We start from the raw sequence: 27,741 nt of genomic DNA, 5'->3' as shown, positions 1-27,741 counted from the left end.
ATTTATTTCAGGCTTTCATTAAAAAAAATATTTATTGATTTATTTTATTTGGCTGCACTGGGTCTTCGTTGCCGCATGTGGGATCTAGTTCCCGACTAGGGATCAAACCTGGGACCCCTGCATTGGGAGCATGGAGTCTTAGGACCACCAGGGAAGTCCTCAGGCTTCTGTGTTTTATAAAAACAAATGTTACCAACAACCAAACCCCTGCATACATGTCTGCACCTCAGTAGGAATGTGATGGATACCTTCTATGACATTAACATTAGTTACTTTGGAGTAGGAGGACTGGTGGGGAGTTAGGGAGAGAAAAGAGCAGCTATTGATCTTAAATACATTTGTACACAAATTTAAACTTCATGAGTCAAGGTTCACAGCAAAGTATGTTGATGCTATGATTTTGGAAATGGACCTTAGAGATTTCAACAGTTCTTTCTGGAGCATGGGGAACCTTCATAAAATAGGCAACATTAAAAGTCAGCCTTGAAGAGGACAATTCTCACAGCCAGGAAAGAGTGGAGAAAAGAGGAGAATGCAGCAAGCTGAGAACGAAGCATGGAAGGTTTCTGTACCTGATGCTGATGACTGATATTTCTGACCCATCTTCTGATGGCAGCTGGTACTCAGGGTGGAGGCAGGCAGGGAGAATAGTGAGTTCTTAGGATAATCCAAAACAGGGAGTTAAGAGCTTCACGTAAGGACAGTAGCAGGGGAACAGTTCAAAAAGGTCATGAGGATGCAGACAGCACAGATCTGGCACCTGGTTATTTGGAAATGGGAGTGAGGGAAACCGATGGGTGGAAAATAATAAACTTTAAGCTTCCTAGGGGTAGGTGGGTGTGGGTGTGGGTGTGGGTGTGTGTGTGTTAGGTGCTCAGTCGTGTCTGATTCTTTGCTACCCCATGGACTGTAGCTCGCCAGGTTCCTCTGTTCACAGAATACTCCAACACTGGAGTGGGTTGCCATTCCCTTCTCCAGGGGATCAAACCCAGGTCTTGTGCATTGTGGGCAGATTCTTTACCATCTGCGCCACCACGGGAGCCCAGTGAATGAATAGGTATCACGAAACAACATTACTAGCCCGAAAGAGAAGCCATTTTGGAGGGAGTTGTGAAACAATGCGTCCAGCACTGGATGAGTTGAACCTGCACCAAACACTCAGGTACCAACGGGCAGGTGGAAATGATAACTGGAGGAGACCTAGGACTAGGGGGTCAGAAGTCCTTTCCACAGAGGTGAGAGCTAAACTGTAGGAATGGAGTGAATATCAACGCAAAAGCAAAGTACAAGGGACAAAACTTAGGGAGAAATCTGTGTGGCAAAGAGGCAGGAGAAGAACCAGGATAGAACACGTTAATGGGCACGAGGAGGAAAGGGTTCCAGAAACAGAAAGCAGACAAGGGCATCAAACTCAGTAGGTGAAACAGGGGAAGGTCTCAGGGAAGACGCCATATTATCAATGAAAACAAAACAGAAATGGACAGGGAATGCTTAGGATAGAGCAGATCTTAGGATACATGAAGTGTGACTAAATGAAGCCAGACATTAAGAGGTTTGAGGCCACAGAGATGAGAGACAGATGTGGAGTATAGGCTGTGGTGCCAGCTTTGCACGAGGGAGAGTAAGACTGAATAGAACATGGATGAAAAATCCAGATGAATGTGGAGATGGAAAAGAGAAGTTGAAACAGGATGCAGAAATGGTCTCTATCTTCTCAGTACAGGAACTAAGATCATCTGCTAAGGAGGGGACTGGGAATTCCTTTAGGAACGCTGGTACAAAGGGAAACACTTGAAACTGACTGTAGTTAAGTTTAGTTGTTCAGTCACTCAGTCGTCTGACTCTTTGCAAGCCCATGTACTGCAGCATGCCAGGCTTCCCTGTCCTTCACTATCTCCCATAATTTGCTCAAATTCATGTCCACTGGGTCGATAATGCCGCGTTTACCAAGATGACGGTAAGTTTAGCAAGGTTTTAACTTGGGCTGAAAGCATTAGAGGACTGTCTTGCGGGTCCAGCTGAGGTTAGAACGGCTGTGTTTGTGGTGGGACACACCGTGCTGCAAGGCACGTTAGTGTTCTCAGCAGCGAGCCCAGGTAGCGAGGCTGAGACTGGAGACAATGAGCGGGCAAGGTCCCTGGGAGAAGGGAATTCAACTAAACTGGTAAATTCGAAGCTGGTATCTGGCAACCAGCCCAAATATGAAGGTAGGTAAGAAAGGAAGGGCTGAGATTCTAGAGGTCTCCAGGTAAATGTGGTACCAGGAAGAGGGCACAAAGAAGTGGGGGCACTAGAGACCCTGATCCACAGGGAAATATCACAGTAGGAGATACTGAAAATATCTTGCTTAGGAAAAAGTCCAGGAAATGAATTCCTACAAATGGGGGAAAAAGAGGAAATCTAAGACTATTTCTAGATGGTTTCGATTATCATTCAACCTCTTTCAATCAGTAAGTCTGAAGATTTTGAAAAAAATGTAATGCTGCTTTGAAATGGACTTAAAAGATGCACAAAAAGAACAGTCACAAATACTGACTGGTAGACATAAGAAAGACTAAAAAATGCCCTGGTATGATTGGAGTTGTATAAGCAGTTTGTTTTAAAATACTGATTGCCTTAACTGTAAATGGTAAGTGAGTTATGCAGGGAGGCCCGGTACCTAAGAAGAGAATTATATTGCCCAGTTCTGCCGAGACTCACCTCTCCAACCATGTGTTTTATGCCAGTAGCACAAGCTAATTCTGTTGGAGCAAGCCAAAATGTCACATAAAGGCTCTTTCCGGCTTCCCAATGTCTCCCGAGAGCACATGCTTCTTGCAAAGCACAGTGAGCGAGGCACACCAGATTACAGATATTACAAGGGAAATTTGGCAGGCAGCCATCATGGCTTTGTTTCAACTGACATTCATAAAAACCTAGGCTAAGAATATGGTAGCACAATGTCTGGTGTTTGAGATCTGACAGCATGCAACATGTTTACAGCATGCATTAGGCCACGAACTCCAGTCTGGGGCCGGGCCACGCAGCAGAACCTCAGATCTGGTGGACAAAGGAGGGAAATGGGAAAGCATGTCTTGTACTGTAGTAAATAGGACTGCTCTCAGAAGACCACAAACAGGTGGTTTCTCACACACACATACACACACACACAAAACCACTGCTTTCAGAAAGACTAAAAAAAGTCAAATGTTTCAGGCTTGTTTGTATAGAATAAATAGAAGAGCAGTACACACTTGGCCAATTACAACATTTTTTATGAGGTTATGACTGACTATAATCTGGCAGAAATGAGTCCAACTGCAACAGCAAGATTGAGGGTTTGGGGGAATTAGGGGAGGTTTTGGAGTGGGAATGAAAGTGAGAAGAGGAAGAAAGCTTTCATTAAGCAGTTCAGAATCTGGTAGGAGAATTTCTTAAAAAAAAAAAAAAAAAAAAGCATCCAGACTAATTTTGTTTTCATTCAAAACCACCTCTTATTTAGTATATTTTTCCTTTATGTTCTTGAACACATTTATAGTGACTGCTTCTATGTCTTTGTTTCCTGAATCCAACACCTGAGCCATCTCAGGGAGGGTGTCTATTGATTGCTTTTCTGTTATTTTTTCCTTGTCTAAGGGTAAGATTTTCCTATGTTTTTCATGTCTAGTAATTTTTTATTGTATATTAGACATTATGTATCTTCCTAATTTCTATGAAGACTATTGATTTTTATTCTAGCCGGTAGCTCAGTTTCAGGCTGATCATGCTGAACTTGTGTAGGCCTACACGTATGCTTTAACAAGGCCATGGAAAGCCCAAAGTGTTCTTTCAACTTTTCAGGACTCACCTCCAAACTGTCTCCTCTGAAGAGCTTACAGAGTCTTGATTTTAGGAGCAGTTAGGGTGTCTCTAGGGCTGGTCATACTCTAGGACAAAGTCCTTATTTCTAATGTGAGTCTTTCTGATGCCTCAGTTAAAAGACCAGGGGGCTAACAGGTTGCTGTTTCCATGCTGGCTAGAATGCAACGCCTACAGGACTGCTTGACCTCTGGTGCGGATGTTCCATTCTCACGGCTGGAGCTGCTGTCCTTTGGTAAGACACAGTCTTACCCTGAACATATCCACCCTCGGCCGTGGACTCAGGAAGGACCCTCATCCAGACTTTTGTGGCCCCTTTCTGTACTGATACCTCATCTCCAGGCCCCTGTGCTACAGGTTCCAGCAGCTCAAGTTGCCCCAACTCTGTTCTCACTCTTTGGGTTCTAGGTCACTCAACTGCAGTAAGGAAACCGTCCTGCAGTGAGCCAGATGACCATGGGGATCACCTCTAAGTTTCTTTTCTCTCAGCAATCAACTTTGTCCTGCCTATCGTCCTCGATGTTCTCCTACTGAGCCTGAAAACCATCATCTCGTCCATCAGTCCAGTTGTTTACGGTGGAAGAACTAGCGATGGCCAACGTTTAGCATACTTTATGCTGTTCTCCATATGGATGCTGAATAAAAGTCATCCTCCACTCCATTTTTATCATATAGCCCTCTCAATGCATGTGGGAAGTAGAGCCTCCTGGTGTCTCATAGAAGTGTCCCTAGAATCAATGATCTATTCCCTCCTTCGTTCCTTATACAAATTCATACTCATTCATTTAATAAACATTTACTGAGAGTCTACTATGAGCCAGACACTGTTCCGGGAGCTGGGGACACAGCTATGGGAGACACAAAGTATCCCTGCCCTTGTGGAGCGTATTTCCTGGTGGGGACTGTGCTGGCCCTGCTGCAAAACTGTGCTTCCTTTGCAGTTGTTCCTCTAATTACTGATGATAGGAAAAAGGGAGACTCAGCATGGGCAGAATATAAAGAATAATAAGACCTATTACTTATACAACACTTCCTATGTCCCAGGTCCTGCTGTATGTGCTTTGTCCGTACTGATTTCACACTCACAGTTAGCAAGGTATTATTATTAGAGTTAAGGACACAGAGGCTGAGACTTGCCAACCTGTTCACATAGCTCATGCAAGGCAGAGACAGCACTGTCTCACTCTTGCTCGCACATTCTTCACCACTACATTGCTCTATTTCTGAGAGAAAGAGGAGAATGACATTGGAGATGGGGGTTGCTACTGCTAAGACGCTTCAGTCATGTCTGACTCTGTGCAACCCCATAGACGGTGGCCCACCAGGCTCCCCCGTCCCTGGGATTCTCCAGGCAAGAACACTGGAGTGGGTTGCCATTTCCTTCTCCAATGCATGAAAGTCAGAAGTGAAAGTGAAGTCGCTCAGTTGTGTCCGACTCTTCTCGACCCCATGGTCTGCAGCCTACTAGGCTCCTCCGTCCATGGGATTTTCCAGGCAAGAGTACTGAAGTGGGGTGCCATTGCCTTCTCCAGGAGATGGGGGTAGGGAGAAACAAATATTGTTTTCAAACAAAAAAATCTCCATTTTTAATAGAAGCCACCTAGATGTCTGGGAAGACTGAGAGAAGAAAATAGATCACTATTCAAATAGGCACAGAGTAGAAGACGATGGAGCTGGCACAGAGGTGAGGATTTTGTCCTCCTTTTCCCCAGTGATCATGAGGGAAATGGCAACGTCCTGCATTTTGAATCAGGAAAAGAACAGCAGACTGTTCTGAAAGGCTTCCCGGTTCCTTGGGGAAGCTGCTGATACAGGTGGAAGTGACTGAACTCTAGGAATCCCCACACAGCAGAACTAGTCCCGTCAGATGCTTCAAGAAAAAGTACTCTGGGATCAGGTACATATGAAAATTATACCATCCCTCCTGGAGACTTAAAATGCGGCTCGGCGTAGGAGAGGATCTGATTAAAGCCTGTAATAAAGAAATCTATGTTATTTAACTCAGGATTTCCCCAGATGGATTGACAGAACCCTTTTGTGAATAAATGAGCTTTGTCTGTGAGAGAGAGGGAGAGGGACAGAGAGAGGGAGGGAGGGAGGAGCTGGTTAACACCCATTGGAATTACTGCTCTAGGAACCTTATTTTAGAATTTGCTGTTTAACGACAAACACTAAGCTAAAGAAAAATTAATTTTTAGAGGAGGTTAAACCTAACTACTACTGTGCCAAATGGTGCAGGGAGTCTTAACAAAGAGAATTCGAGTAGAGCTGTAGTTCAGGAAGGAGAGAATATTAATTACATTTTTATTAGGCAGTAAATGACAAGCACTGAGTGCAAAGTACCCATTTGTGCCTAGGCATAGCATTCCTTTATAGTTTATACCAAAATGATATACACATTTTAAAAATTAAGTTTATTTGGAGACTTCAATTATTTTAATCAAACTTTCTGGGGAGAAAATAGTATAACAGCCATGCTCTTGTTCATTATTACGTCTTTAACTCATCCCAGTTACCCATTTCTGGAAAGTCACAAATTGTTAATAATTTATCTTGTCACCTCAAGGCAGTTACCTGATCTATGTCACAACGACCTGAAGGAAACACCCAGATGCAGCCCCGGGCTTCTCATCAATCTTTGTAAGGAGATACCTGACTTCACCCTGAGGCTCACCTATCACCTGCCTACTGGTGACCGGAGGTAGAGGACAGTTTCCTGTGCCCTCACGGTGCTCTGCCCTTTCTGTTCTCCCAGTCTAAGGTGCGAAGGCATCCTTTCCCACTCCAGCTGAAGCCTGCTAGGGCAGCATGTACCCTGCACACTTGAGCTAGTTTCTTGGTAACAAAACACCCCTTAGGAGCCCCTAGTCACTTCTCTCACAGCATTTTTTTGGCTTCTTCTGTCTCCTACTGTTTTAATTTGATTAGGCTGTTACCCACCTATTGTCTGCAACACAGAAATTACTCTTATTTTTATGTCTTTATGCATTCCCTCTGCTCAGCTTGTCCTATCTGATTTTTTTTTTTTCATCATCAGTTTTCCAAATCCTCCTCTTAGTTTTCTAAGCTAGTACCTTCCTCTCTGATATTTCAACATGGAAGATTGTAGAACCATTAGGAACACAGGTTCTGGAGCCTAACTGTGCAGGTCTGAACCCAATACTCCATTTCCTACCATCCAGGGACCTAGGACAAGTTACTTAACATCTGAGTTTCAACTTGTGAATCTGTAAAATGAAGATCACAGTACCTTCATGTGGTCACTGTGAAGATTAAATGAAACATGCAATGTGAAAAATGCTTAGCACAGAGCTCAAGGCATTAAGAGTTACATTTGCTCTATTTTTTCTTCTATATTATTTCTTCTATATTGTCTCATATCCAAAATCTAGCTTTTCTTCTTGCCCCTTTTTCCCCCAAGTGTATAAATATTATACAGACTAAGCAATTAGATTTCCTATAACATGAACTTGTCATTGTTTCTCATGCCACAAAATTAATAAAAGTTCCTGTCTTTAAAACTTATATCCATCTTCCCCTCCACCCCCTGCCAGCACTACTCTTACAACCCTTATTCATTTAATTTTCCTCTTTCTCATTAAACTATTTTTATTTTAAAATTTGCCCAGGTGTTATAATAGACCAGCTTGTAAAAGAATTCAAGTTTTGTTCAACACATTATGTTCAAATGAGTAAAACAATTTAAAATAGGTATAAACAATGGCTCTCCAATTTCTACTCAGTTCTTTTTTTAATCCAAAAAGCTAGCTCCATTTTAGGAACCCTAACTCTGCAATTTCAGTCAGTGTCATTGCCAAAGACAGTTTCAACTCAATTTTGATGTGCCCCAAAGAACATTAGAGGTGCATAAACAGATATATGAGCAGAAAAATATTAATTCTTTTTCTGTCTTCACTGCATAGCAAAATTAAGATTTTATTTCCCCCTGAGGTAAAGGGGAAAAAAAACTCACTTGTTCAGTATTCTGCACTATTCAGTATATTGCTATCAAGCTGATGTTCTTTTACACTGTTGCTGCTGCTGCTAAGTCGCGTCAGTCGTGTCCGACTCTGTGCGACCCCACAGACCCCACCAGGCTTCCCAGTCCCTGGGATTCTCCAGGCAAGAACACTGGAGTGGGTTGCCATTTCCTTCTCCAATGCGTGAAAGTGAAAAGTGAAAGGAAGTCGCTCACTTGTGTCCGACCTTTTGCGACCCCATGGACTGCAGCCTACCAGGCTCCACCGTCCACGGGATTTTCCAGGCAAGAGTACTGGAGTGGGGTGCCATTGCCTTCTCTGTCTTTTACACTACCTAACCCTTATTATTCTCTTGAATCTCTCCTGACTTCATGCGAATTTCAGTATATTTCCCTTTTGTATCGAAAGCCCTTAAGACTCCTCCCCAAGCTCAAAATTTTAAAAATTGGACTATAGTTGACTTTTGATTTACAAAGTTGTGTTAGTTTCAATTGCACAGCAAGTGATTCAGTTACGCATACATATGAGATATATATATACTCTTTTAGATTCTTTTCCATTATAGGTTATTACAAGATATTAAATATATTTCCTGTGCTATACAGTAGGTCCTTATTTTATATATAATATATACTATATATAATATTTTATATATAATACTGTTAATCTCAAACTCCTAATTTATCCCTGTCCCCCTCCCCCCAATTTTCTCTTTGGTAATCTTAAATTTGTTCTCTATGTCTATGGGCCTCTTTCATAAATAAGTTGATTTATATTGTTTAAAATTTTTTTAATTGGAGGATAATTGCTTTTCAATATTGTGAGAAGGTTCACTGTACAAATATTTTCACATATAAGCAATATCATATGATATTTGTCTTGTTTGACTTACTTCATTTAATATGATAATCTCTATGTTAATCTATATTGCTACAAATAGCATTATTTTTTATGCTAATATTATGAGTAACAATTGAGGGACATTCAGGTTGCTTCCATGTCTTGGCTATTGTAAACAGTGGTGCTATGAACATTGGGGTGCATTTATCTTTTTAAATTAGAGTTTTCTCCAAATATGTGTCCAGGAGTGGGACTGCTGAATCATGTGGCACCTCTATTTTTGGTTTTTAGGGAACCTCTATACAGTTCTCCACAGTGGTGCACCAATTTACATTATCACCAACAGTGTAGGAGGGTTCCCATTTCTCCACACCCTCTCCAACACGTACTATTTATAGATTTTTTGATGATGGCCATTCTGACTGGTGTGAGGTGATACCTCACTGTAGTTTTGATTTGCATCTCTCTAATAATTAGCAATACTGAGCATCTTTTCATGTGCCTGTAGACCATCTGTACGTCTTTTTTGGAGAGATGTTTATTTAGATCTTCTGCACATTTTTTGATTGTGTTGTTTGGCTTTTTGATATTAAGCTGTATGAGCTGTTTGTATATTTTGGAAATTAATCCCTTGTCGATCACATCATTGGCAAATATATTCTCCCATTCCATACGTTGTCTTTTCATTTTATTTATGGTCTCCTTTGCTGTGCAAAGCTGTGCAAAAGCTTTTAAGTTTAATTAGGTCTCAGTTTTTATTTTTGTTTTTATTTCCATTACTCTAAGAGACGGATCTAAAAAAATATTACTGCAACTCATGTCACGGAGTGTTCTGCCTATGTTTTCCTCCAGGAATTTTAGAGTATCCGGTACCCGTAAGGGTCCTTTTAGCATATTTCTCCCCCAAGGTCAGACTTGGCTTCCTTCTTGCAGCTCACCTTTGCTCAGCTCTCTTTTCCCACCTACCAGGTTTTTATTTATCACCTACAAACCAGTATCTAGAGTGTCTACCATGTACTCAGTCCTATCTTATGTACGTGGCACTGTCCACAAAGGAATCCCCAGTGAGAAGGGTTGTTACTAACCTGGGCAACCTTCCATACACAGTCTTCTCTTGACTTAAAGATCACGACTAAATGTCTCAGTCTCTTACATACGTCTGCTTCTCTGCCAGCAAGGACATGACACAGTGAACTCTCTGTTGTATCAGATCTCTAAATGCAATGATATGTCCAGTTCGACACATCCTTCCAGATCTAACTTTCACCTTATAGCAAAGAAAGGAAACAGAGGAACCTGCCAAATGGCCTCAAGGAGACAATCTAAAGGAAACCCTGAAGGTGGCCCATCTTTTCAAAAAGTCACTGTATCAGATTAAAAGAAACTTGTGGGGACAAAACATCCAAGTGCAATGTGATGTGCTGGATTGGACACTGGGTCAGATAAACTACAGTAATGGACTTGTTTAGATCATCTGGGGAAACCTGCATATGATCTGGCTATTAGACTAGATGCAAATGTACTGAAAAAGTAGAGATCAGTGACAAAACTGAGCAGACTGCAAAAGAGTGAGTACAGCTTTTGGTTAAAAATCATATGTTTATTTATGCATTTATTTTTATTGAAGTATAGATGCTATTATGTAGTATTTTTAAAAAGCGATCTGAAAAATGTGTTCTAAGGTGTAACAACTAGTGATTAGTTGAGTGGTGGGAATGTGATATTTTAATAAATTTTTTTGTTTGCTTACATTTTCTAATTTTCTACAATGCGTCCATATGACTACAATTACAAAAGGTTATTTTTTTAAATGGTTGATGTTTAAAAAAAATTTTTTTTATTTTGTATTGGGGGATATGATGCTTTTGAACTGTGGTGTTGGGAAAGGCTCTTGAGAGTCCCTTGGACTGCAAGGAGATCCACCTAGTCAGTCCTAAAGGAAATCAACCCTGAATATTCATTGGAAGGACTAATGATGAAGCTGAAGCTCCAATACTTTGGCCACCTGATGTGAAGAGCCAACTCATTAGAAAAGACCCTGATGCTGGGAAAGATTGAAGGCAGGAGAAGAAGGGGACAACAGAGGACGAGATGGTTGGATGGCATCACCGACTCAATGGACACGAGTTTGAGCAAGCTCTGGGAGATGGTGAAGGACAGGGAAACCCATGGTGAAGGACAGCCCCATGGTGCTGCAGTCCATGGGGTCGCAAAGAGGTGGACATGACTGAGCAACTGAACAACAGTAAAACACCGTGACAGTTTCAGATGAACAGGGAAGTGACTCAGCCATACTTTACATGTATCCATCTCCCCCAAACTCCCCTCTCATCCAGGCTGCCACATAACACTGAGCAGAGTTCCGTGTGCTATATAGCAGGTACTTGCTGATTATCCATTTTAAATATAGCAATGTGTATATGCCCAGCCCAAACCTATCATTCTCCATGCCCCCACCCCCACAACTGAAGTTCAGTTTCTAAGTCTGTGAGTCTCTTTCTGTCTTATGAGTTCATTTGTATCATTTCTTTTTAGATTCCACATAAGGGATGTCATACAATATTTCTCCTCTGACTTACTTCGCTCAGTATGACACTCTTTAGGTCCATCCGTGTTGCTGCAAATGGTATTATTTCATTCTATTTAATGGCTGAGTAATATTCCATTGTATATATGTATAAAGGGTTTTTTTTTTTTTTTAAATGACTCATTTTCTCGCAGAAGACTCATCTCAGGAAGTTCACACGCACTGATTACATCCTGGCTCTCTCAGATTTAAGCACATTCTGCTGCACAGTTAATGCTAAACTATCATACTCGATTCAAATTCTCTGGTGGATTTTTTTGTCTGAGGCCCTTGTTCCTGCTCTTCACCTTCACTGAAATCACATCCAGCAGAGTATTTATTCCTTTAGTGAGTATAACACCTGTGTGATCAGCAGATCCCTGCTGCCAACCTGGCTGATGGAACAAACAGGAAGAATGAATGTGAAAATCCATAGACTCTCATTAGAATAAGGCTTAGTAGCACACACCTTTGTACATACATAGATAACATATTTTACCCAAAACACAATAGCCACGCTATTGAAGAATGCTATTCAATACCATAATTAACTTATAAGACTATCTTGTTCCTCAATATTACTAGGCTATTTCACATACATTCCAGTCACATAATTCTAATGCACACTTTACAATTTAGAAACTAAAGTCTTTTCAAAACCCATCCTAACCTCAGGAAACACAGGTTTGTGAGAAATCCAGAAAAGCACATACATCTTTAAATAATTGTATTTAATGTGACTTTGAAGGTGTTCCACTTAAAACATCCCCAAGGTTATGGGCACTGAAAAACTGTAGCTATATTTTATCTCAGTTTCAGAACAGACTGATAAGTAGGAAACCCCAAGAGGACATGCAAATAGATGTTTACATTAATGAATTCTTTAGAAAGCATGCTTCATAAAAGAACTTTAAAGTGAGTATGGCGACTCCAAATCAAAGCCCTCTCCAGACAACGTTTAAATAATTTACTAAAAAAGCATTACAATGAAGCAGTACAGATAATTCATTTCCAGCTTTCTACCTCAAACCCTGAACCAAGGATCTGGCACCAAGAAACCAGAACCACTCTTTGCCTTATATAAAAAAGGGGCAGTCAATAGATATTCAAGCACTGAATTACGGGCAGAGATTTTTTCATTCTCCTTAAAAATTCACTTCAATGCTAGGTTTACTTTGCCTTTTTCTCTTGGGAGGTTGTGTGGAGATCGTTGTCTTAACATAAGTTGATTTCAGGTTCTCTTCAAAAATCCCTGTCTCCTTAATTATTTCAGTTGGCTGAAACACCAAGTCCTTTTTTAGACCCGATATATAAGTTCTAATAGTTCTCTGAGGTCATGCTCACATGTTCAGTTTCAGTAAAAACTCATGCGACTAGACACAGAGGAGTCAGTTGAAAATGTTTTTCCTAAAAGGAGTTGCTACTATGTAACTTTGATCTTAAGTTATTTCTATTAGTTATGTCCTGATATATTCTGATACTCCAACAATGTTCTGAATTCATACAGCAACTCTTTACCCCAGGTTTTAAAGTTTCACTCACATAAATCCATTAATCTCCCAAACTGCCCTATGAAGTCAAAAGAGCGTACTCTAACTCTGCATACAAAATACTTCCAGAATGAGCTTATAAATCAGTCATGTTTTCTGCCACATGAACAGAGAACTACAACCTGCCTCTCCCCAACAGAGAAATAAGAAAATTCCATATAGAGTTGATTTTAAATAATCTCCTGTAAATATTTAAAGACTGAAAACATTTTTCCTACCCTGTTAAAAAGATACCTTTGAAAAATAAACGTGACAGATACGAGGTTGCTATAAATTCTGAAAATGGCTTACCTATTAATGTAACTGAGGGCCACATAGGTTGGCTGCTGTAATTCTTGTTTTTCTAAAACACGTGGATCTGTATCTGAAATAAAAACACAATTATGATTTTTCAGCTTTCGCATCAGAATATATGAGGCTACCTAACCTAACGTAACAGAGGCTAAATGGAGAAAAAGATTAATTTAGTAGACTACTTTTTAAAGAAACCTCAGTCAGCAAAACATAATCATTTGTTCATTCATTCATAAATAACAAGATATTGCATTACTTTTCAAGAGAATTCCAAACATCAACAGTGATAAAATGTCCATCTGTCACACAAACTCCTGCACAATCCCCCTCATAAATATTGGTTTTCACTGCTTACAGTTACAATGTTGGCATGGTTTTTGGCGGTTAATCGGCCTAAGAAAGAAAGTCTCTGTTAATTATGCTCACTTCAATGCTGGAACAAATTAGTTGCCGTTGGAGAGCTCCATCAATTTGAAAATCTACTGAGTATTGTTCATATTCCCTCAACACTTCTCTAGGTTTGGGCTCACATTCTAGAGGACAACGCTTCTCCTTCCTAATTGTATAATGAGTTTATTATAACTTTTCTAGACTTTTGATCAGAAATTCTCATGCTGGTTCAGAATCCACAAACATCACATTCATCAGAGGATTTTTTTCCTCCTTGAAGACGCAGAATTCAAAACCATAGCAACCTTCTCTAGCAGTGTTTCTCCAACACAACATAAAAATGCACTTTTACAACTATACATATATTCTCAAGTTTCTCATGTAAAGAACTGATTGAGCTAAATATACACAAAAACAATATTTCTAGAGTAAAACTATAAAGAAACTGAACACATTTTTGTTTTCTTAGAAAAACGTTCAGACATTTCACACAGATTTCTTTTTATTACAACCTCGCTTAAAACCATCTCATTATTAGAACGCTTCCAGCTGCATTCAGCAATAGCACCTTCTTTGATGTAATGACAGATGCTGTTCCCAGTACCTTTGTACAGACAGTGTTTACTGCACGTGGCGGCTGTAAGATACACACGCTAATTCCAAGTGTGGTAACAGGTGATGGGTAGAGGATGCAGACACAGTGGCACAGGGCAAGGGTGGCAAAATGACAGCATAAAAATCAATTTACAAATGCTTTCCACTCCAGACTAAAACCAGACAGTAGTGGCAATTTTATTCTTGGTGTTAAAGTTAAGAATCTCATGTTCAGTTTATTGTTTTTCCTATGCCAAGAAATTTCAGAGACATACTATTCAGAAATCCTGCTTCCTGGGTCTCTGCCATGGCAAGTCCATGAAAGCCAAATTCTGAAGCAAGAGACAAAGGTTCTCTGAATGGCTCCATCAAGTCGGGTCTTGAGGTTTTTGGCAGCGCAAGTGAGAACAGATCAGTAATTCAGCATTTCCTCTGCCTATGATGATTACATATGCAACTGAGGCTGTCCGTAGATCACTGGACCTACAGAAATACTGTCTTCTGAGCTTATTCCACTATCTTCCAAAACCCTAGGCTAGATGTATGCTCACATAGCCTCAAATTATGAGTGGTGAAGAAAAAAGACATCCAGAAGCTTCCAAATACCGCTCCATAACAACAATACTGCAAGCACCTCAGGCAGGATTCTCCTGTTTTTCTGGAATGCAGACTCCGTAACCAGCAAGGGAAGTAGAACCTCCAGACAGATGTGCACCAGGCCTGAGACATCTTTCTCAGATTACTGTCTCCCTAGAAACCTGTAGGACATCCATGAAATCTTCACGTTCTTAAAATGAAATTAGGTACTTGGTGCCCACAGTCAGCAGAAGTTTGCATGCATGCCTCTGAAGGAAAAGCATCAGGGGCCAGTCAAGAATAAACATCAGCTCCTTCACCCGCTTCCTGGCTGACTGGTGTGTGGTGATCATGACTCACCATTTTATGGATTTAATTACACCAGGGAGCCTTCCACATTCAGTAAAAGTATAATAGCTGCCTTCATTATTTCTCCCTCCCTGACAGAAAAGGAACTGTCTAATGCTGAAAACTCTCCACAGGAGGGTTAGAGTCACAAGGGCATAGGGTGTTCACAGCAGGATGACGATGTCCTTTTCGTGAAGACAGACGTCATTTAGCAGAATGACCTGGAGAAGAGTATAACTCTAGCTACTGGAGATGACGACTGACTCTACCAAGAACATCCTTAAACCATGTGCCACACTGATGAGATTTTTCTTTTTTCTTTTTTTTTTGCATAAGTTGCTACAACAAGAAATGTGATATGAACCGCAGGGGCTACAGTACACAGCTCTCCCAGATATCTCTCTGGCTTGCTTATGGTACTGATGAAAATGTGAACCTTGAACACTGGCTGTCACTGCCCAGAGGTAAAATCCACCTCAGTAAATGGCCTGTGGGATAGGAATACTTGAACTTTTCATGGCTATACAATAAACCACTAAGAGATGACTTTTCTGTCTCATATCATCCCAGCACAGTCACAGATTTCAAGCCGACTGAAGGCTAAGAGAATTCAAATATGAAAATGTACTTTGAAATACCCAAGCGATAAAAACCCAGTGACTTACTTCAAAGCCTCTAACACACCGTATCCTCTAGAGTGGACACCAACGTGCCTCTTGCACCATTCCTTTTCGGGGTAACGGTGCGAACATACTGGTCTACAGTTAAGGATGCGACACAAAGTGGAGCTTGCTGTAGCTCACGTGACCTGCTGTCCTGTGGCTTTACAGATTCAATTAAATGCCAAAAGGCTGGATGTCATAGCACCAACTCCCATGACTTCTCAAGCAGTGGAGAGAAAAACCAGGCAGATGGCAGGAATAAGGAAAGGACAACCTTCAGACCCTTTTGGATAGACCTAGAGTCCCACATGATGAAAGAAGGGCCAAGAGCACCCCCTGTTCCATGATGGAGGCATGTGTTCATCACGGCTGTCCCTGGTGTTGGGAACCATGGTGACCAACTGCCTGGATCTGGGGCCCGTGTCGAGTCTTTGGTAGCATTACCTTCAAACTTCCAGGAAAACTCAAGGTTGTCTCCTGAGTTAGCAGAGACTACCTGATGAGCTCAAGGGCTTTGGCTGTGCTTCAGCTAGTCTGCATAGTTGGGATTTTATATGCCTCTGGAATTATTTCCAAAGAAAGAAAGTAAAAACCCAGCTATACTGTCTCTCAGCAAGCCTAACGAAGCCTCTCCCGGCAATGAGCTACTTGTAGGCTGGGAGGCAGGAGTGAGGAGGAGACAGGATGTCACACCCCCAAGAAGGCCTTCCTCAAATTCTATATCCTCGAAACACTGGGCTCTGTGCTCAGTGTGGAGGGCAACAGTGGGAGGCCTGAGACGACGTGGGTGGGAAGGCAACCCCCGAAGATAAGACCCTGGAGAGGCAAAGGCCCACCCAGCCAGATGAGGGATACTGAAGGTCTGGGATGAAAACACCACTGTTCTGTGGACTCACTTGGTAACAATTAATGGGCATAGTCTGTTCTCAGTCTTCCCCCTAACAGCTGAACTCACAAAGCTGCAAAACCTTCCACGACATCCCTGGCTGAGCACTGCACCCCTCCGCCCTTCTCTGCACCACCTCATCCGCAGCACTGTCCTAGTTCTGTGTGACCATGCCACAGACTCTGGGCCTATCCTTCCCGCTTCTCATGCTTCTCAGAGGGGAGCCACCTCAACTTCTCTGCTCTCTCCAACACTCAGCTCAGCACCAGGCATATAGGAGATGATGCATAATCGTTATTAAATGGACATACTAATTTTATGATGTGAAAAATTGAAGACTTTTGGTCAAACATGGCAGGTGGATCAAAGGCATCTGTTTCCCTCACCATCCAAGGTCTCGTGCATGCATGTTCAGCCATGTTCAACTCTTTGTGACCCCATGGACTATAGCCCTCCAAGCTCCTCTATCATTTCCCAGGAAAGAACACTGGAGTGGGTTACCATTTCCTAGTCTAGGGGATCTTCCTGACCCAGGGATTGAACCTACATGTTCTGCATTGACAGGCAGACTCCTTACTACTGGCACCACCTGGGAAGCCCATATCCAAAGCCCCACTAAGGAAGAAATAAAGGAATTACAAATTCTCCAGGGGTAGAAAAAAATGAGGCAATGTCAGCAGACAAGTGATTTCAACCAGTGTTTTGAAAGATGGAAAGCTCATACAGGAGTGCAAGTGACCTAGGGAGTACAGAAGAAGCCACAGTCTTAAGTGCCCACAGCTGGGAAGACACATGAGCCAGGGGGGAGCCCCCAGTAGAAGCCCCAGAGGCCCTGGACTTGGAGGTGCCAGGCGCTGCCAAAGGCAAGGAAGGGGAAGTTTAGGGCTGAAAACAGGAGAACTGTTTAAAAGGCTGATTATCCACAGACACTGAACCAGGAAACCAAGCACAGTGGAGACCAAGGAAGAGTGGGGAGAACACAGGGGTGAAAATAAGGAGATTAAAGTAGAAATATACCTACTTCACTGGTCTTCAGAACACTGGCAGCCAGGCGGGAGGGTTCCTCTCTTGATTAAGCTAAGTGGGTGCAGAGATGAGATGGCCAGATGCTGACATCTGGCGATTCCCTGATCAAGTGATTTCCCTGCAGATAAGTCAACAAGTTTCATCCACGCCTCTATCCAGAGCCTCCCATCAGCTTTTTATTGCCTCAGTGTCTTAAATAGGAGCCAAGAGCAATCAAGGAAGGGTCATTAGACATCGGAGGGTAAGTCTTGAACATAAATGGGAGATACCAAAATAAATAAATGGTGGGAGACAGGAGCAAAGGAGCAGACAAATTGAGACTTGGAAAGTTAAGTGACATGCCTATTTACACAAACTCAGTTAACAGCACGGCTAGGACCAGAAGCCCTGCATCCTCAGAACCATTAGGCCAGTATTCTGACCATTTAAAAGGCTGCTCATCCTCTGAAGTCAACTCGTTGCTACCATCCAGTTAACACTGGCCTCCATACAATCTTTATAGCTTTCTTAAAAGCCCGGCAAAGTTCTGTTGCAACTTTTCGATCCACTTTTAGGACTGAATTTTGATGAATCAACAATTTACAAAGACCAACATTTAATTCACAGCTAGTTTATTTCAGCTGCTGAAATAAATATTTCTTGCTGGCAATAGTCCTTCCAAAAATAAAAATAAAATAATCCTACAATTGCCCATAACCAGCCTTTGAATGGATCAACTTTTCTTTCGTTTATAGACACGTCATTTGAAACTTTTCCCAAGCCATAATTTCCATTACAGGGCAGTCAGTGCAAATTACAGTGAGATTCTTGCCTTTCCAAATTCAATGTGAAATCCAGATGCAGTTAAGTGTTGCTGTAAACTTTATGAGTTAAATATCTCAAAGTCGGGGACATTGTGCAGTATAATAACACCATCTATTAAAAAAGCATCCATGTTCCCATTTGTAGCCTGAGTTTTCCTCCACAAGTGAATGAATAAACATTATTCAATCAAGAACCGTTTGGACAATGCTCCAGGAGCATGATTTATAAACAAACACAGCGTACTGCAGACTTTCCAGTTTCCGACGTGGCCAGAGGGCTAAAGTTATTAGAAATAGACCGTTTGGACCCGAGTGCTTTCTAACTCTTCACCAACCCATCAAACTCCTATTGATGACTGCTTGAGAGTGGCAGCTATTTTTCCTGAGTAAAAGATGTGGAGCCTTATATGTATGACACTATCAAGTCCACACTCTCCAACCAAATTCTCCACCTTGTTACCTGGTACAAGAGAGACTGCCAGAGTCCATCATGGCTGCCAGGAATGCTTACGTAGCCCACAACCTGTACATCTGCATATAGCAGCCCTGAAGACAGGTCCTGGGGTTACACAACAATACAATTCTTCTATACAGGAGTAAGACCAAAACTTACTCTCATTTGATCTTACATGCTTGTATGCTTTTACACACAAATGGACATGTCTGCTTTCCCCAGAAATGAACCTGATGATGGATCCAAGTAACATGTCATACAAAAGACCATAAAGGAGCTTCTGTGTCATTCGTGCCTACGGGAAGAGCCTATAAGCAGATATGTGGAAGAGAAGGGAAATGTTGGTGGCTGAGGCTAAGTAACAAATGATAAGGCAGGGAAAATGGTGCTCTTGAAATCCTCTCTTGAAGGGTGTAAGGAAAATGGCTGTTCATAAAGAGACCTTCTACTCCTTCTGCTTAAAATCGTTTGCCCAAGAAAGTACTACTCATCCTCCAAGGTGTTGACCTATATACTACCTCTTCCATGCACTGTGCTACACGCACACCTGCAAATCTGTCTTAGCACCCCAGTGCTCTGTAAATAGTCAGTGAACATAGGCTGAGCAAACACATGAATGCCCCGTACATGCGTAACACAAAAGACACAAAGGTCAGCATCCAGCTCCGTCTGTTCCCCTATGGAGTTAGAAGGACAGGAAAGGAAAACAGACTCAAGCGTAAGTGACTGTCCAGCAGAGAGAGACACTGACATGAAAAATACATACCAGTAAACACAGATGTACAGAGGGAGAGAAAATAATGCAAAATTCAGAATAATGGAGGGCAGCTAATTTGGGAAGGATTCACTGATGAAAAGGAACTGAGTTGGGTTTTAAAGGAAAGGGAGCTAGGCATAGGGAGTGGTTCATAGGTGAGGTTAGGGGATCCAAAAATGGCAAGAAGGGTGAAGCAGAAAGCACAGGTGAGAAGTCTGTGGGTACTATGGAAAGGTAGTAGGGCGGAAGAGCCACTATTCCTTAGTTATAAGATTCTCATAGAGATCCTTTAAAACAGAGGTTCTGAACTGTGGGCAATTCCCCCCACCTCACCCCCTATCGGATGTCTGGCAAGGTCTAGAGACAATGGGGCGCGGGGGGGCGTGCTACTGGTATCTAGTGGATCGAGGCCACCAGACCCACTGCTGAACATCCCTACAATGCACACGGACGGCACTCCCCTCCCTCCAACGAAGAGTTACCTGGCCTAAAATGCCAACGGTGCAGGTACTGAGAAACCCCGGGCCAGAGCTCTACGACTATCATCATGATGGAGCTCTTGCTTCCAGACTTTTTCTCTTTTCTGTGGTCTAAGTCAAAAGGCTGGTTAGGAGGCTACAAAAGATATGGGTTGTTTGGACTTACAAGAGCTCGGACTTTCCTCACAGAGACAAAGAACCTGAATTCGTTTCAAGAAAGACATACTGACCTCTTGTCATGCACTAACTACGTAAGGAAAATTCTAAGTCAGTAGATTCACAACTGAGCAGCAAAGACCACACAATTCACAATCAACAATAATCCAAGACAGACTGGATTCTGTGCCAACCTAGAGGACTATACTAACTGCTGGAGAAACAAAACAGGTTTCTCAGGGAGCATCAGAGAAACTTCTTGCAAGGAAATTTTACACAAGTCTTGAAACTAAATATACAGTCAGAAAAGGTGAGAAAATGGTGAATCAGAAAATGGTCTGAGCAGAAGCAGAAACGAGCAGAGATGGGGGCAAGAAGGTGTGGCTAGAACTCTGCATGAAGAGTCTTGCAATTCAGATCAGGCCCACGTCCTGGAAGGTTTAAAATGTTCTCCAAATGTTCTCCAATAGAGAGCCTTAGAAGGAGTAAACTGATATGTTCCATGTTTTAGAAAAATAACTGGGGGGTGGTGTGGAAAATGGGGAAAAAACTGGGAGAAAGAAGTATAAAATTTGGTGAAAGCAGAAATGGAAATACACAATTTTTTTTCTTGTGTACAGAGCTGACGGCCTCATTACCAAAAGGAAGTAACTAGAAAATGAAAAGGGTTTGACAGGCAAGAAAAGGAGGTCTGCTTCTGATGTGTGGGCAGACATTTTGCAGAAGCAAGACGACTCAAAGGAAGAAGAGATAAAGGGCTCAGGACACAGATAGGGACTGCAGCACTGGAGATTCCCACCAAAATGCCACATTCCAGCAGGCACTGGAAGCAGACCATGTACCACAAACCAAACAATGATATACAGCAAAAACCTAGCCATCCTGGGTCAAAACTCGGTTATCACATTAACTCAGCCAATTCATCAGAAAGTACTAACTGAGGAGGAAAAAAAAGAAAAAAACCAGTACTGATTGAGGACCCAGTACACCTAGTAGAATTCTGCCAGGGATAAAGAAAAGCCAGAGGCTGCACTGCATCTGAAACCAAGTAACTGGTAAACTTCACAAGGGAGTGAATATGAAAGACTGGGACGAAAAAAACCGGAGTCCAAATAGTCCCCGAGTTTAGTGTTTTAAATGATTTGCTGCCCAAGTCTCTGAGGCTCACTAGTGTAATTATCCTCCCATGGGAATCCCTGCTCCCACTTCTTGGTGTTGCCAAGAATTATAATGCAACTCCCCCACACAAGTCAAAATGCTGCCTTTCAATATTAGCTGTATAGCCTCTTTAAGTCTTAGTTTTTTTCATCTACAATTTTGATAAGGATAGTACTTTTGCATGAGGGTTGAAATGAGGATTAAATAAGCAATGTAGGTGTAGGTACTAGTTGGTTCTTTAGCCCATAGAATATTTTGAAGTCAAACTCTGCAGTGTTGTGGATTATCTTCATTTTATAGTCAGTGGTATTATGATACACAGAAAATCTGAGAACTCATCATTCATATAATGTAGTGGGCTTCCCTGGTGGCTCAGAGGTTAAAGCATCTGCCTGCAATGCGGGAGACCTGGATTCAATCTCTGGGTCGGGAAGATTCCCTGGAGAAGGAAATGGCAACCCACTCCAGTATTCTTGCCTGGAGAATCCCATGGACGGAGGAGCCTGGTGGGCTACAGTCCATGGGGTTGCAAAGAGTCTGAAACGACTGAGCAACTTCCCTTTTACTTTTTCATCAAGTAGTCGTTTCCCCCTTTTTCCTTCATGAAAAAAGTGAAAGTGTTAGTCACTCAGTCGTGTCTGACTCTCTGTAACCCCACGGACTGTAGCCTACTAGGCTCCTCTGTCCATGGAATTCACCAGGCAAGAATACTGAAGTGGGTAGCTACTCCCTTCTCCAGAGTGTCTTCCCCACCCAGGGATCTTCCCCAGGTTTCCTGTATTGCAGGCAGATTCTTCATCATCTGAGCCCACCAGGGAAGCCCCCTTTTCCTTCATAATGCTTAGGAACATGGCTGACTGGTATAAAGACTACATTTCCCATCATTCCTTGAGCCAGGTGCAGCCCTCTGACTAAGGCCTTGTCAATAGGATTTAAGACTTCTGGGAAGCCCCTTTAAAGTCATGAGCCTTTCTTTGTGGTATTTTCCCCTCCTGCATCTAATCTGGATATGAAATAATTTGGGGAATAGAAGTCATACATGGCTAAGCAACACAATAGAAGCCTGGATCCCTAATTCCATGAGGCCCACCACCACTCTGACCCCCTCCAGACTTCCTGAAAGTGAAAGAAACAAACTCTTCCACTTAAGGCACTGCTATGTAGGGTTTTCCAGTTACATGAAGCCAAACCAAATCTGAACAAAATAGCTGGAATGCTGGTTTATTTTCTTGGACTCAAAGTTCTGATCTGAACTATGTAATATTTTATGTCTTGCCTTTTAAGATTCTTTAAAAATTCTCTTTAAAAATTAATATACCAGCTGATGAAAACAAAATCAGAGTAAAATCACAGTCACATCATCACACCATCTGTGGCTCACTCTTAGCCTGGGATAATTAAAAGAATGAGAAAAAGAAGAAGGGAAAACCATTATGTCAAATTATGGCTCCTCTGGTGGCTTTAGGACTTTCTCTAGAATTGGTTATTAGTGGGCAATAATGAAGCAAATTACACATGCATATTACTTCTGAGTTATGAACAATGCAACCAGCAGTAACCTTTGAAGCTGTCAGGATCTTTTCAGGCAAGCAATTAAAGTGAAAAATGAGAGTGTGCACAACTTCCATCACCCAATACTACATGTAATAACATCACCTACAAACACTGACATAAGAGTGTGACTTGGTCTGAATATTTATTAATGCAGATCTGTTCCCATTTGTTCCTTTTTTTCCCTGTAACCCATTCCATCCCCACCTGCCAAATTTTTTTTTTTCACTTCTTTAAAGGGCAGCTCTGATATCATGAATTACATTTACCTGAAACCTACATGCACTATGACATCCCTCTCATCTTCACCTCAGGAAGGTTCCTTCCTAATCCCCTGACCAAAATACAAATTTAGGGCAAGTGTGGATTCCAGAGACGAAAAAGTGGATAAGGAAGTAAGCTCCGATTAGGAAAACACAAAATCAAGATTATAGTAATTAACGTTAACAACTGATATTTATGTGAGGCCAAGTATCTGTCAAGCATTGCATGCTAGGCACTGAAGGCCCTTCAGTTACCCATCAAACTCCCAGTTCTCAAGTAGACCAGACTCTGGAGAATGACTTACAGTGATCTATAATAAAAAATGGGCTGATGTAAAAAAAAAAAAAAAAAAAAGACTTTCTGCTGAAGTGTAGAAATCACTCCTTGCTTACATATGTTTCAGGATTTAAATACTTGGAAGGACTTTGAGAAAAGGCAGGAATAAACAGAGGTGAGCCACTTGGAATAGGTTTTTCCAAGCAGAGAAGAAAGCCTTGTGCTGAGTCTGAAGATGTGAGGCTTATGGGTCCTATAAGCAAGTTTGTCTCATATGGTTTCAGTCATTTCTACGCCACCAAGTACCTAGAGACCAGTGATTCTTTGTCAACTAGAACTGCTCACTAGTATCACCTGGGTAGCTTTCAAAAATTCTGATGCCTAAAACCAATCTCCAAAAATTTTAACATGCAATCAGAAAAGGGATGAAGATCTGGTTTAGAAAGTCATTAAATCAGTTTGCATTTTCCCCCCAAACTAAAAAGACAAACTGTAAAACTGTAAATGATTTATTGAAAATAATTTAAAAGTTTTATAAATAAATCCAAGTGTGAATTCAGACTTGACTTAAGACTCAGGTCTTCACCACCTCCACCCCAATCTTTAAATTTTATAAAGAAAGTGCTAAGCTTAATGATTATGTTGACTATTAGTATCACATATCTTTAAAAGCAAATCACAAATCAACCAAACACCAACAATCCTTGAATTGTGAGCGATTTTTATCTACTCAATAAGAAGTCTGGCAAGCCCTCTTACTGGGAACTCCCCCATCCCCTCCTCCACAACCTTTTATTTTTGGTCACTCATTTTCTTCACAGTATGTTCCTAAAATAGTAAGACTGCATTCCGTGAAGTATTCTATGGCTCAGAATTTTCTGTCATTCACATTGGCCCCAACCAGTGCAGTTTTCCTTGCTGTTATTATTCACCTCACTTAGAAATCAGGTCATAACCAAGCATAATCATTGTGCATTTTGGAAGCCAGTTAAGGATTTGGCAAAAGGAATCGCCCTCATTACTTCTCATCTCCTAGGGAGGCAGAGGCAGGAGAGAAACAACTGAACATCTGGACTTGGAGTGACCTGACTGTTCTGCCTGAAAGCCATCAAATATAAGGGCCCACATCAGTTACAGTTCACTGGGGTGGATGGCTGATCTGCAAAGCTCTGCCTGGCAGGCTCCGGGATCCCTCATGGCATCTCTGTGCCCAGATAGCAGCCAGGAACAAGGCGTGCAGGCTCCCGGGCCACAAAGGTCGTACAGATGTCAGGGATTCATTCCTCCCCGATCTGCATGGGTTGTGCACTCCTTCTACTTGCTAATGAGGAGGGGCACATGCTGGACTGTCCATAGATCAGTCTCGCTGATGGTGTGAATCTGGGCCTGGAAGGCCCTGGCACATGGCAGATGGCCCCTGGAATTCTTGGCTTCTGTGGAAGAACGTCTGGGAAGCAACTCCAGACTTCCTGTTGCTCTTTTTTTTTTCCTCTCTCCAGGGCTTTCATTTCTGTAGCAAGGCAATATAATAATCATGGGCACAGTTGGCTAGTTAACTCTGTGACCTGAGCAAGTTTCTCAGCCTAAGTCTCAGTTTTCTGACATGAAAGGCAGTGATTCATAGTTTGTACACGTTATGAGATTATTATGAGGATTAAAAGAGACAAGCGGCACAGAGCGTGTAGTGGCTGCTACATGGTAAATACTTAATAAACTATACCTGCTATTATTGCAGGTAGTCAGGTCTGAAAGCATTTAGTGTTTACACCATTGGACTACATCTGTGAATGATCAATTGTTCTTAAGTAGCAGTGAGAACCTACCTGGTGCCACTAGTGGTCAAAGAGCCCGTCTGCCAATGTAGGAGACGTAAGAGGTGCGAGTTTGATTCCTGGGTTAGAGAGACCCCCTGGAGAGGGGCAAGGCCCACCCACTCCAGTATTCTTGCCTGGAGAATCCCCAAGGGCAGAGGAGCCTGGCAGGCCATAGTCCACAAGGTTGCAAAGACTGAAACACAACTGAAGCAACCTAGCACGCATGAACAGCAATGATAACTGATAGTTAAGAGGATTATCATTGCTGAGCGCCTACTATGAGTCCATGAAGAATGAGCTCCTTTCTCTGTGCAATCTTCATGAAAACCCAGGGGAGGTACACCTCCTACCCCTTTCCCAAAGGAAAATATAAGACTCAGAAAAGGTCCAGATCACACAGCTCAGAGATAGGACTTTAGATCCAGGTGTGACTTCCAAGTGCAGCTACTTGACCCTGACCACCACCTAGTTCTGGAGAAAGGCTGGCAACCCACTCCAGTATTCTTGCCTGAAGAACTCCATGGACAGAGGAGCCTGGCAGGCTAGACTTCATGGGGTTGCAAAGAGTAGGACACGACTAAAGCGACTTAGCATGCACGCACCACCTAGCTCTGTCACAATATTCAATAGCAATGTTCTCAAATTGCCAACTGGGCTTTTCTTGATTTTTTTTTTTCTTCTCATTAAAATACTGGAATTCTATGGAAGCATTGGAATGAAAACCCCAAACAGACTGTGATGAAAGCCAGAATCTGCAACGCAGGCTTGAACAGTAACTCACCTTCACCTCCTATTCAGTTTCTCCTCTGGATGACTGATCTTAACATAAGATCTGGATCCAGAAGACCTGGATTCTAGTCTTCCTTCTAACCAGTTCTTGTTTAGCTACTAAATCATGTCCAGCTCTTTTGCGACCACATGGACTGTAGTCCACCAGCTCTTCTGTCCATGGGGATTTCCCAGGTAAGAATAATGGAGTGTTTTGAAAAGAAAAATGGAGAATAAGCCACTTCCTTCTCCAGGGGAATCTTCCCTGACTCAGGGGTCAAACCTGCATCTTCTATATTGGCAGGAGGATTCTTTACCTCTGAGCCATCCAGGAAACCAGCTAGTTCTAACTTATGGCTTTAAGCAAATTAGTTTTGATTCCTGTGAAATGATGGTGCACACCGCCGTCACAAGCTTGAGATAAGAATCATCTGTGAATTGAACGATTCCAGTACAAACGCTAAGGCCCCAAGTCCGGCTGCCAACCTAAGGTGGCCTTGCAGGTATCATCTCCCCAGTAAGAATAACCCTATGCAACATTATTTACTTGTTAGTATCTTAAACAAATACTATGCGGGGAGGAGAAGACTTCAATTATACACTGAAATAGTGACCTGAGTTCTTTGTATAAAGGACTTAGACTTCATCTGCCTTCATTCCTGAAGCTTAGCAAGCATGTGCTTATGCGCTTTTCTCCTACCAGAGTAAGGACCTTCATCAGAAAGCTCTCCAACTGCGCTTCCCAAGAGTCACATGTCTTTTCAGTGGAGACAGAAAACTTTTTGGCTAGTTTTCAGCTGTGTTCATTAAGCTACTCTAACTAGAAACAGTGTGATCAATTAACGTGCTTTAGAGATAAAAGGAAAGCCTTTCAATTTATAAACCAAAACACACTGAAATGATTTTATCACACATTCAAATCAAATGCAAAACTCCCCATAATGCTTAAGTAAAACAAGCATTATCAAAGTAATCGCAAGACATCGGATTCCTCAGAGAGGTTCAGGAGACTTCAGGGATTTGGTAAACATTACTATCAGCTGAGTTCCAGAAAATGGAACACAGGGAGGCTGATGGATTTTCTCAGCTTACTGGAGATGAGGTTTAATACTCTAGACATGGATTCAATATCATAAAGATATTAAAAAAGGAATGCACAGATAACATACACTTTTAAAATAGATATGTTCTTTGCTGTCTACAGCCATGTTGCCTGTCATTCTCTTCCCCCTTCAATTCACTCTACCCAAAGATCTAGCTGAGGGTGTTCTCAATATTTCAACAGTGCTATACATATTTTAAATTGTAACCAGTACATCTCCCCCACAGAAATATACAGAAGGCTCACAAAACATTACCCAACTTCACTGTATGCAACCAAGATATTATTTCATTTTTTAAAATATTGGGACAATCCATTAAATTGATTTTATGAACCATTCATGAGTCCCAAATAGTGATATTTTAAAAAATGTAACTCTTGCTAAATTACAAGTCAATAATAGCATGCATTAAGCCCACCCTACACTCGACTACTGTTTATAAGACAAAAGACTTAGGTAACTATAGAAGATCCTTCCCAATTTGGCTCCAAACTCATCTTCCCAAGTTCTCTTCATAGAGCTCCTAGCTTCATCTTGTCCTCTGCACACACCTCGTTCACACTCCATACCTTATGTTCTAATGATCCTGTTTGCCTCACCAGATTCACT

The 27,741-nt window shown here is 41.9% G+C and overlaps 1 protein-coding gene across 3 annotated transcripts in view; it reads right to left on the bottom strand.

The window, feature by feature from the left end:
* JAZF1 (JAZF zinc finger 1) overlaps window positions 1-27,741 on the bottom strand; it is a 330,616-nt gene that overhangs the window by 135,118 nt on the left and 167,757 nt on the right. For all 3 annotated transcript variants that reach the window (XM_019958841.2, XM_070787278.1, XM_070787277.1), the window contains exon 2: window positions 13,065-13,137. In XM_019958841.2, coding sequence (XP_019814400.1) covers window positions 13,065-13,137 — 73 coding nt within the window. The remainder of the gene's footprint in view (window positions 1-13,064; window positions 13,138-27,741) is intronic.

The sequence above is a fragment of the Bos indicus genome, chromosome 4 (genome assembly GCF_029378745.1).
Source record: "Bos indicus isolate NIAB-ARS_2022 breed Sahiwal x Tharparkar chromosome 4, NIAB-ARS_B.indTharparkar_mat_pri_1.0, whole genome shotgun sequence".
In the NCBI taxonomy this organism is placed as follows: Eukaryota; Metazoa; Chordata; class Mammalia; order Artiodactyla; family Bovidae; genus Bos; species Bos indicus.
The sequence above is the reverse complement of the archived record's forward strand: the minus strand, read 5'-3'. Positions and strand labels throughout refer to the sequence as shown.